The sequence below is a fragment of the Squalius cephalus genome (assembly GCF_949319135.1).
Source record: "Squalius cephalus genome assembly, chromosome: 7".
Lineage (NCBI taxonomy): Eukaryota > Metazoa > Chordata > Actinopteri > Cypriniformes > Leuciscidae > Squalius > Squalius cephalus.
Genome location: NC_137128.1, coordinates 44373078 through 44385035, shown reverse-complemented (window position 1 = coordinate 44385035; position 11958 = coordinate 44373078). Strand labels below are relative to the sequence as shown.

The window sequence follows — 11958 nt, the reverse complement described above, 5'->3', positions numbered from 1 at the left end:
ATATGCCATATACTGTATAGGCTAAACAACGTATATTACTTTTTTTTAAAGGAATTACTGACAGTCTCTTCCAAATATTTTTGTCAGCCAATCTAAATTTATGCAAAACACTTTTTTTGTGGTCTACCTTTGACATGTAAATTCATAATAGTCATTATGACAATAAGTAGGCTATGATTCTGGATAAATTGAGAATCGCAATTATTCACGATTCTGAACGATTTGTTTAGAGACAACTAAACAAAATGACATGTAATATACTACTAGAGGTTCTGACCAAATGTTAATTGCAGTCTATTTAAAATGTTTAATCAATTTGAATGATTAAACTTGACTGAATGACTCAATCATAAATACTTCACTTGTTTCATTACTGTATGAATCAGCGTTTTTGATCGAATCTCTTGAATTAATGATTTAATGACTCAATAATAAATATCAGCATTTTTGATCGAATCTCTTGAATTAATGATTTACTGACTCAATAATAAATATCAGCATTTTTGAACAAATCTCTTGAATTAATGATTTAATGACTCAATCATAAATGTCAGCGTTTTTCATCGAATCTCTTGATAGAATGATTCAATGACATACATTTTTAAGTCACTTGTCGCCACCTAGTGGTGTAACGATTTTACCAGTAATTTTTTCCGTGATAATAAGGCATATTTATCCACCCCAAATTTCCATGAATAATGCTTAGTTATTTTGTGTTTGTATCTAGCGCTTTAAGAATGGCACATTGCAAATAAAATGTAGGCCTATTATTATTATTGTCTGTAATTCTCATTAGTCTGAATGATCATTCTTATTAAATTACTGCAATAGAGCAATGAAAATCATGTTGTCTTGACAAAATGACTTTAATTCAAATGATATTAGTATTCAACCTTTTTCTGACGCCTTGCTTGATGTATAGAGATTGAACATGGACCCACAGTACTTTTGCATTTTAAGTCTGGCATATAACATACCCACATTCATGTATTTACATACTTTATGATCTGTACATTGCAAACCCATTAAAATCATTATCACAGAGGTACAGTCATAGTCATATATGTTTTACTTAACATTTAAAACTTTTTTAAATCTTTCTTTGAGTGAAACAGGCACCAGGGATTTGTTTAATGGGTTAGATTCACTCAACAAATGAAATAGGCAAAAAAAGATGAACAAAAATAATACATTTAATTGCAACCGCTAAAAGAGAACAGAGTTTTCGTTACAATAATACAAATAATGCTAAAGTACAAAGAGTTCTGATTTATGATGTGCAATATTTAAAAAATTACAGTGACCAACCTCTACCACTCTTGAAGTATTTGGCAAATATAAGAAAGTGATTTGTAATAAAATAATACTAATAAGTGAATTGCATCATGCATGTAATCACTTTATTGCATACTATCAATCATTTGCATTCTCAATTACATTCACTCTTACAGACTTGATTTAAGATTTTAAAAATCTAATATGACAGATCTCCCATGTTTGATATGACAACAACGAATTACATCCTAAACAATTAGTTGACATTAAAAAAACAACAATAGCAATTATAAACAACAGGTTCATTCATAGTTTCTGAGACCAGGGCGGTTCCAGTTTATGAATATGGTTCTATGAGAGGAATTGCTCCAGATCTATGTAACGATTGGGTCTCCGTACGCACAGTTGTGCTCAATGGCGAGATTGTACCAGTTGCCTTTCCCTCCTTTATAAGCACTGGTGACGATCCTGGCCCAGCCTGACTCTCCCTAAGAGAGATCACACACACGACAAGCCCAGTTTAATCACACACATACTTATTGAATGTTCAGGACAAGGTTTATTAAATGCATGAAACAGTTTCTCCTCACAGTATGTGATCCGCAGAAGAAAGAAAGTGGAAATGCATCATATGAGGGTGAGTAATTGATGGCATCATTTTCATTTTTCAGAGAATCATTTTTTTTTAATTCTCTTTTCTTTAAAGGGTAACTCTCGCCAAAATTTTTGTTAATCTATCCGAGTCAAACTTTTGTGTAAAAGCATAATTAGCTTGGAAACACCACTTTTAAGTTTGACCGTATTTTCGTTTTCGGTCAAATTGCCTTTTGAATGAGAGTGAATGGGGCACTTCTATGATAGCATCAAAATCGCTATTTTTAAAACACTAAGAAGGCTCGACACAACATGAAACTGTGCTGGAAGTGTCACCAGGGGCTCTACACATGAACTCTAGCATTGAGAACATTGTTTGTGCACACAGAGTTTACTAAAAAGAAAGGTTTTGTTCGACTCACTTTATCAGTTAGTGTTTCCGGTGGCTGGAATTTTGTCAGTCAAAAGTAGTCGATCTCCGAATGCAACGTAATGAACTGACTCCATTTGAGGAAATGTCATGAACTTGTAATTTCAATGAAAAGCATGATGACTTATATAAAAAATTATCCGTGAATTTATATGGAACTAAGCTTTAGGAGCTTTCCACCTTTACTCTCCTCATGTTACACTGCATTCGGTGATTGACTACTTTTGACTGACAAAATTCCAGCCACCGGAAACACTAATACAGTGAGTCGTACAAAATCTTTCTTTTTAGTAAACTCTGTGTACACAAACAATGTTCTCAATGCTGGAGTTCATGTGTAGAGCCCCTGGTGATACTGAGAGCACAGTTTCATGCTGTGTTGAGCCTTCTTAGTGTTTTAAAAATAGCGATTTTTGATGCTATCATAGTCGTACCCCAAGCACTCCCATTCACAAGACATTTTGACCTAAAACGAAACTACGGTCAAACTTAAAAGTGGCGTTTCCTTTCTAATTCTGCTTTTACACGAAAGTTTGACTCGGGTAGATTAACAAAAAGAGCCTAGGTTAAATCTTGGCGAGAGTTACCCTTGAATCCACAGTGTGGTAAAGCTGAACAGGTCAGACCAAAGCCCTGTAATCTACTAACCCAGAAGTCGCCCCAGGAGTTTCTGATGACCCAGTATTCGGTCCCGTCCTCCGTGACGCCCCAGCCCGCCACTGAGATGATGTGATTTGGAATAGAGAGAATGTGAAACTCAGCAAAAACCCCTCCATCATACGCCTCCAGGCCTTTAGTGGCCATTATTGCACAGCTACAACACAGAGAAATAGAGAAACCCTTTCAATCCAACTGCAAAAGTTCATTCGTATTGACAAAATCGAACTTTCTAAGTCAAACTTACCATTATCTAATACAATTGACCTAATAACTATCTTTGAACCAGACTGTTCCTGTCCTAATAACTAGTGGATCCTGTTCTAATTAACTTCATTTCACTCTATCGACATCATATTATATATATACCGTCATTTGTGGATTAATGACCTTTTGTTTTCACAGGAAAGCTGTCTTCTCTTGCTTAGGGTCAAATATACATTGCCCAGCCAAAAGTTGCTGTTTAGATTAAAAATACTTCTATAATAGTCTATGATTGGATCATTATTATTATGTTTCTATCATGTTATATGTTTGGCAACAGTTCTTATAACCCTAATTGATGGTTTCAAGGATAGTAGCTTTTCATTTCTTAAACACCCATGTAGGAAAACACATCATGGCCATATTCCAGGATGACAATGTCAAGATTCATCAGGCTCAGATTGTGAAAGAATGGTTGAGGAGGAGAGCATAAGGAATCATTTTCGCACATGAATCGGCTCCAGATGTGCTGAAGGAGACTTTACATTGTCAATACAAGATATTGACCTAAAAGTGATGGAAATAAATGTTGTGATGCTATTTCAATCGAGAGGTGCATACATTTTTGGTCAAGATCTTGTATTTTTTGGCTGGGCAACGTACTCAGCTGAAGAGAGAGATGCATCACACGGAATTCAAACTTAAAAATAAAACCCTAAACATACTATAAAACAAAAGGTCTAAATGTGCTAAAATCTGATAGCCATGTTCAAAACTCTTCTAGCTGGATTGAAATAGCTGCCAGTTTAATTCTACATTAATGCAACTGTAAACAGCCGAATACTTTTATCTTTTTCATCATATTTTTTTTTGCTCACTGCTTAAATTCATTTCAAAATTAAAATTCGGGGTGTAAAACTTGCCTTATTGGCCCATTTTTGTAGATCTCAGCCTTCATGTGGTCTCGTCCTGAGACGTCTCCGTAGTCTCCGACTTTCCACACGGTGTAGTTTTTAATTACAGAGCAAGAACCGAAGAACGAGCACGTACCACACTGATTAAACGAGTCACATTCTGTAAAACAAAAGTCAGAGTAGAGGAATAAAACATATATAATATTTAAATCCACCACACCTTGCAACTGTTACTATGTGCATACTATACAAGAGTAAATAGTGCATGATGATAAATGCAATTAAATTGCAACTTGAACAAAAGTTTGAATGCAAGTTGCATCAATATTACATTTGCATCTAAATGTTGCAATGATATAAACTGCTTTTATATGCAACTCGAGTTTGGGGTCTTACTTTGATTTCGTGCTTGATAATTATTGCAGGTCTCATCAGGAATGCCCTGCTCATTTGCATATGCATAAACGCCCATATGATCTCCTCCATAGCATGACCCCGCCCCTCCACAGTCAATCACGTTCTGCACAGACAGGTACGCAGAAGGCCACGCCCCTTTCCTCTTGATGTTTATGCGATCTGAATTGGGATGAAAGCATGAGATGTGTGTTTTTGCACTGGTGTTCTTCTTTACTGTACTGTGTTGTAGTGTTCTCACCTGCGAGTGCACTGGTGGAGCCCATGGCCCAGCATGAGCCGCAGTACTGAGGGATGTGTTGGTTGCGTGTGATGCTTACATAGTTTTTGCCATCAATGTTACGCCAGTCCCAGGAGGCGGGGAGATCAGAGACGTTTACATACTCATGAGGCCGGGGATACGTCCTAAAACATGCGTGAAATATTACTATTATTACATCACATCAGTTCAATAAATGACATTGCAGTTCCTTTTACCCTTACAAAACGTAATGTGGCGGTACCGGGGTACTGTGATTGTATCAGACTGAAATACAATGGCACTCTGAGTTATACTATGTATGTTGAATGCATATTAAGAATGATTTCTGAAGGATCATGTGACACTGAAGACTGGAGTAATGATGCTGAAAATACAGCTTTGATCACAGGAATAAATTATATTTTAAAGTATATTAAAATAGAAAAACATTATTTTAAATTGTAATAATATTTCACAATATTTCTATTTTTTCTGTATTTTTGATCAAATAAATAAGCTTTGATGAGCAGAATTCTTTTAAAAACATTAAAAATTTTAATGTTTCCAAACTCTGACCGGTACTGTGTGTGTATATATATATATATATATAGTCTAGTCAAATCACATTTATTTATATGAGCTTTTTACAATACAGATTGTTTAATTAGTGCTAATAACCAAGATTTAATTAGAGCTGTCAAATCGATTAATCACACCTAACATAAAAGTTTGTAAATATATATGTGTATACGTATATTCACACACACATGTATGTATATATATATATATATATATACTGTATATACATACACACACACACACACACACACACACACGTGCATGCATGCATTCATACGTACGTGTGTGTGAATATGTATACACATATATTTACAAACTTTTAAGTTAGATATGATTCATTGATTTGACAGCTCTAATTAAATCTTGTTTGTTTTTTAAATCGAAATTAAGTGAGTTTATGCTTAAAACAATAATAAAACTTCTTGTTTTAAGCAAAAACTCAATCAGTTTTGAGTTGAAGTCATTTTGCTTCTCAAGTAAATGTATTTTGGTTTAAGATTGTTTAGATATTTGTGCTGGAAAACAAGACAAAACTATTAAGTAAGAAAATAGTTTTTTTTTTTGCAGTGTGATTACCATATTTTTACATGCAAAATAATGGTATTACCATGTTAGGCTACATGTAACTAACATGTTATTGCCATAGTGGTATCTACCCAAATAACACTGTGGTATCACTGTGGTACATGTCCAAAAACATAGTATTAGCATGGTATATGTCCTAAAGAAGACTACAGGATATTACCATCGCACTAAAATGGCCATACTACGTTTTGTAAGTGGTGTGTGTATAGGTTTCTTAGTGCAAGTACTGTACAACATGGATACAAACGAGAAATATTTCCATACTTTCTGAATGATGGTCTGTGGTCCTTCATTGGTTTGTAACATGAATCTGATAGTTGCTGAACTTCAGTGAATCCTGTCGCGTGCACGAACAGCTCGAGCAGAAATGAAAACCATAACACACCAGACGCCATGATGAATGTTTACATCTGAGTTTGACACTTCAGGATCAGGAAGAGCGAAAACAAGACTTTTACCGCCCTCTACAGAACTGGAGAGAAAGCCCTCAGCTTTAAACAGTTTGTAGGCTATGCTATGGGGAAAAAATAAATAAATCATACTTTGGTAAATCTTAATTATGACATAAAAGTCATTATTATGACATGAAGAGTCTAAATTGTGACATACTAAGTCAAAATGATGGCATTCTAGGTCGTAATTATGAGATTTAAAAAAATAAAATTATGATATAGGCCTAATAAGTTGAAATGGACAAAGGCTAAGGCTTAATTTTGACTTAAATTTTAATTTAATTGACTTTTTAATAATTTTTTTTTATGTATTTATACATTGGCTGTGGAAGGCGTATGACCATAAAATGTTCGTCCAATTATTGCATTCTGCAACGATGATACGATGTCCTATGTGCCTGTCAACGTATACCTTGTGCAGACATCACAGCTCATCAGCGTGTTTCATGCTATGCAGAGTTAGACAGACGTAAAAAAAATAAAAATTAGACAGACGTTAGTCACCGAGCACCACAACCGAAACAGCAGCACCTTTTACAGTTCCTCCTGAACCAAAACGACCAGCTCATGCATTCACGCCATGCTACTGTAATTTGGAAGAGGAGGAACCCGTGATGTTATGGAGTGGTTCGTGATTCAAATTTATGTGTTTCAAATCAACGCTGAAATGAAACTGCAGCAGTCAGGTGATACAGGTCAGAGCTTTTAGTTGTTTATATTCATTTTTATTGTAATGTTATGAGTTATGACTTTCTATTTTGATTTTTTTTTTTGTCAATTTCGATTTAGTGTGTCAATTTCAACTTAAGTCAAAAATGACTTATTTTGCCACGCTGCAGAGTTATTTCAGCGAATTAAAAAGAAGGTAAAAGGTGGTTTAATTGATGCTTAGATTAATGAATGTGTAGTAATTTCGTTCTGTTTTATTACACAGAACAGAGATCCAAACTACAAAAAGTAGTCCTACATATCTTTCTAAACTAACAGCTGTGGTCTGTAAGTGTACCGATCTTATTTCACAGTAGGCTACAGTCGCCTATTTCTAAAAGTGAAATTGAAAGCTGCAAATCGGTCTGAAAAAAATAATACAAAAATTGTCATTTGAAGTGTGTCAGAGTCAGACAGATACATGAATGAGAAGACGTTGATTCTGATTTAATTAAGACAATTTGAGGATGAACTAGGTGTTGATTATTTGATTGTGTTCAAATGCAGCTTTTTTTTTATTTTATATCCACCCTTTGTGCTTTAACAATTTTTAAGTAGCCCACTTGAAGTAGTTCAGCTGTAGTGATTCATTCTCAGCAGCAGGTGGCGCTAAAATGCTTTGAAATACATTCTTAGCAACACATTCATAGATCTGCAGTCACTTTTCGGTGTTTCAAGATGCGAATATTTATGACCTCTCAAAAGAAGAAATACACAAATGCATGAGAACAAAATGCCAATTTCCATATGCTGTACAGCACCTGCTGCAGTATTTCACTAAAAACAGGGGGACATTAACGTGAAAAACACTTCAAGTGCCTCAATGTACTAAAACAGTGATATTAAAAGTTCAACACACACTTTATTGATGATGCATGATATATACAGGCGAGCAGATGAGCCAAAAATATGGATGCAACACCCTGAATGGTTAAGCGTTTTCTTTATAATGGTTTTCAATGGAAATACGCTTGGTTGCGTTTCTGGGTTCATCTGCTCGCCTCTCTATGGTATGCATCATCCTAAGGTATATTGAATTCTGTCTTTTAATATCATTGTCTTACATTAGTGCTTAGAACAAACCTAGTAAAAATTATGAGGGAAAGTCCAGACGGGCGTTTCTAAGTGTGTGTCATCACGTGAAAACTCAAGGATTTATTAACTTATATGTTGTATGTATCCTACTAACTAGGTGTAATTTCGGGTGAAGTTCACATCTGTTTAGTCGTTTCAGTAAAACTATAGTCTGAAAATACAGAACTACAGCAAAACTTATTAAAAAAGGCATGAAAGAGTATAGGGGAAATGCTTTTTAAAGAGGCCAAAACATGTTTGTGAGGATTGAAGTTACAATCAGATAGGCCTACTCAATATCCAGCAGGCTTTCAGAAGTCAAGATGTTCAACTTTGTGTCGTGTGTTTGACCAAATGCTTCCAAAACAGACTTTTTTTAAAGAGATTGGAGGTTTGGGTGTGTCTAATATAATTGTATGGCTTTTAAAGAAGACTAGAAGTCAATGACAAGTTCATCATGGCGTCTGTTCGGAGTTGGCAAGAAGTTTCTCGATCTAACTTTTATGTAATGAAATTATCATCAATACTCATAACTGTGGGAAGTTGTGTAATGATCAGCGTTTGTCGACTCAGCAGAGTGTGTGGACTCAGATTGCCGTGTGATTCAATTTGACATCGTTCTGTTGCTTCCACCTGCAGTTCATTATATCCTCCCAGTTCAATTAGCTATTAACTGCATGTGTATATCTCCCGACTCTATCAAAGAGAGGAGAGTTTCTCCTCATGTCAGAGATGTGATTGTGTGCTTTCAGAGGAAACTGAAGACAACACAGCCTCCATTACGATCAGCGAGACTCCTGTGGTCAGGGTGAAAGGCTATGTTCACAAAGCCACACTAACATACTTCATTTTTTGCAGTATGCAGCTTGTGGACCGTCCGAAATTGCATAATTCCAACTAATTGCAACTATATAGTAGGAGAAAAACAGTATATGTGACAAAAGATGTATGTCATAAGAGTAAAAAGAGCCCCGATTACCCAATGACAGTGAACCATAAAGTGGGTATCCATATAAATAGTTTTAAATTTAACAAGACAGTATAGCTTGAATGGTAAGATAATGTCTAAATTATAGGTTTATAAAGGTTAAAAGTAAGAATGACTGAAATTCACAGTGAACATTAATTAGTCAAAAAAAAAAACGCATGCACTTTTACACTTAAATATTGTATTATTAATTTAGATAGTTAGTGAAATCCCAGAAACCCACATTCCCAGACCATCATTTTCGTCATGTGTTCTTTTATTTCAGTACCCAGGGACGGACTGACAATCTGTGCGTTCTGGAAAAGTCCAGAACGGCCGTCCAACCGAGGGCCGTCGGCACAAAAAAAAAAAAAAAAAAAAAAAAAAAAAGTCTAATAAAGCAATATGAACAGCCAACAGCAGGGGCACTAATACGATCACTTATATGCTACGTGTAAAAAACAACAACTGAGGAAGAAGAGTCGGCCTATAGCCACTGACAGAAAGTTAGTTTTATAAGGCTGCACTTTTAAATTTGCTTACATTATATTTGAATAGCAGTGGTCTCCAACGTGGTGCCTGTGAGTTGCCCGCTAAATACATTCTATAAATAGCCACAACTTGCCGTCGGGGTTCCAGACTTCGAATAAATAGTATAATTTTTGCGACCTTTTCAACTAAACGTTTCAATTTGAACTTTTGCCTCCACAAAATTACCCAACTCTCTTTGATTATACGCTGTCATTTGCGTTGCGTATGAGAAACATCAAATGGCAAAATCTCAAAAAGCGGAACAAAACTTGTTTGATCTGAGCAGCGCATTATTAGCTCGGCCCAAAAAACAGCGATCGCGGCCAAAGCACGTTACGCTGATCTCGATCACGCGAACATTTATACACAGAGCTGCGCGATCCACTGAGAAGCATTTAAATTCAGCGCAGAATTCTCTATCTCTATTATAAACCCACAAATGACTATGTGATTTAAGCTTGTAAAAAGCCAGATGAAACAGCGCTGATATTCTCAACATATTGACGCAAAAAACAAACAAACAAAAAAAACAGGCGAAACATTGTTCCAAGAACAAACCAGTTAGAAGACATTTCACACCAAAACTTATGAATTAACTTTAGTAAAACAAACTTTTTTGGCAGAAATGTGCCTGTATTCATATTAAAAATGCTGTTATATTAATATAGTCATGTAAAATGTAGCCTAATGCAGTAATGTTTTGTTTAGAAGTTATGGCAGTTTATTTTTATTTTTTAATTTATTTATTTTTTTCATTTATATTTATACTAAATGTTTGGGCTACTGTTTTTGATAACACATACAATAGGTTTATAGAAAATCAACAAAAAAATTGTTTTGGAATTTTTTTTTTTTTTTAAACGCATGTAAGTCTGAACCAGAATATCAAGATATTTTATTATTTCCCATATGATGGTGAAAGTAAAAAAGCTTCACCATGTTATGTATAATAAATATTGGAGTAAGAAATAAAAATTCCTTCTAGATTATTTTATCCCTTGAGGTAGCCCTCGCACACAAAAAAGTTGGACCCTGGTATATAGTAACTATATGTTTTATAATTACAAGTTTGTGTAATTTGGGGTTACTGTAGCCAGTGACATTTCATTATTTGTATTTTATGGCATTGTACATTTTTTGTTTTTATTTGAAGGCTGAGGCTTCATTAATAAATACAACCCCAATTATCATAATTGGTTTTGAGATGTTACTTGCTGTGAATACCTTGTCTGATAGGCTACAGTATTGTGGCATATACTGTAGTATCAGCACATCCTGACTAGTGTCTGTCGCACACGGCTAGAGGCGAATGGCCGGATGATGGGCCTATTTGGGAGAAAGTCCAGGGCTGTTTTTTAGCCCCAGTCCGTCCCTGTCAGTACCTATATTATTATTGTGCTTATCATATGTTCAAAGCAGATTTTAGAAGTTCAGGTGTGTTGATATATTAATTTTAAAATAACTCCCCCCCCCCCCCCCCCCCCCCAGCATTTTTGATCATTTTCACAAAACTTTTATGGCCCTCTGAACATTTTGTTGTATGAATATTTGAACATAAAATAAATCAAAAGAAAAAGTCTCTGCTTTTTAACAACAACAACAACAACAACAACAACAAAAAAAATAATGCATGAAGCTAGAATGCATTAGTTTATTTGTTTATCAACACTTGAATGTAAGTTTAATAAAAAAGCAACATTTTGAGCAAAAAGCTGAGAAAATCATGTTTTTGTCTAAGACTCAGAACGATGATTAAAAGATCGTTACGTCACGGCGTTAGCTGGTGGCAAAACAAAGGGAAAACTGGAGGCGGCATACAAACCAGCACAGATTCGGCTGCATAATAAGGAGCTTAAATTATTATTATTATTATTAATATTATTATTAAATGTCATCTTGTTGTGTTGTTGGGTGCAAGAATCTATGAAAAATGAATATGCTGTATCTGGAATTTTTATTTCTAGAAAATATTCACATCATTATTTAAAATTGCACCGTAATGTCACTCTTTACATTGTCGTCTTCTGGCCTTGGCTCTGGCTAGGCAGAACTGCGGATCGTATCTGGTTCCGTCCGTTAAAATTAACTTTTGCAAATAACAATCGCAGTCCTGGACAGTGAGTGACCTTGCACATTAAGATAAAATCGGATTTTCTCCAGTCATTGTTAAAAAACAAGTTAACAAAACTTGCACGCTAACGTTAGTGAAGCGGCCAGTGGGATCGTTCTGCCTCCACCTAAGCTCCGCCCACAAAAAACGTCACCATGTTTACTAACTGAAAAGGGGTCTATAGTAGGGAGGAAGTGTGAGATTTCGAACGAAGCCCGAGTTT

At 35.2% G+C, this 11958-nt stretch overlaps 1 protein-coding gene across 1 annotated transcript; it reads right to left on the bottom strand.

Annotated features, from left to right (window-relative positions):
* Positions 1-1175: 1175 nt before the first annotated feature.
* LOC307162051 (cathepsin Z) lies at positions 1176-6333 on the bottom strand. Its single transcript, XM_079877117.1, has 6 exons — positions 6158-6333; positions 4730-4893; positions 4471-4650; positions 4084-4234; positions 2948-3113; positions 1176-1763 (listed from the first exon to the last, which is right to left on the bottom strand). The coding sequence occupies exons 1-6, from the start codon at positions 6286-6288 to the stop codon at positions 1650-1652; spliced, it is 906 nt and encodes a 301-aa protein (XP_079733243.1). The 5' UTR covers positions 6289-6333; the 3' UTR covers positions 1176-1649.
* Between the last annotated feature and the right edge of the window lie 5625 nt (positions 6334-11958).

Bases quoted from the DNA above. Each gene is read 5' to 3' on its own strand.
- LOC307162051 (XM_079877117.1), bottom strand. From the start codon at position 6,288: ATGGCGTCTGGTGTGTTATGGTTTTCATTTCTGCTCGAGCTGTTCGTG. The intron at 4,235-4,470 runs GTAAGACCCCAA...TTTGTTTTACAG, and splicing joins TTATCAAGCACGAAATCAAA to AATGTGACTCGTTTAATCAG. The intron at 1,764-2,947 runs GTTAGTAGATTA...GATCTCTCTTAG, and splicing joins ACTCCTGGGGCGACTTCTGG to GGAGAGTCAGGCTGGGCCAG.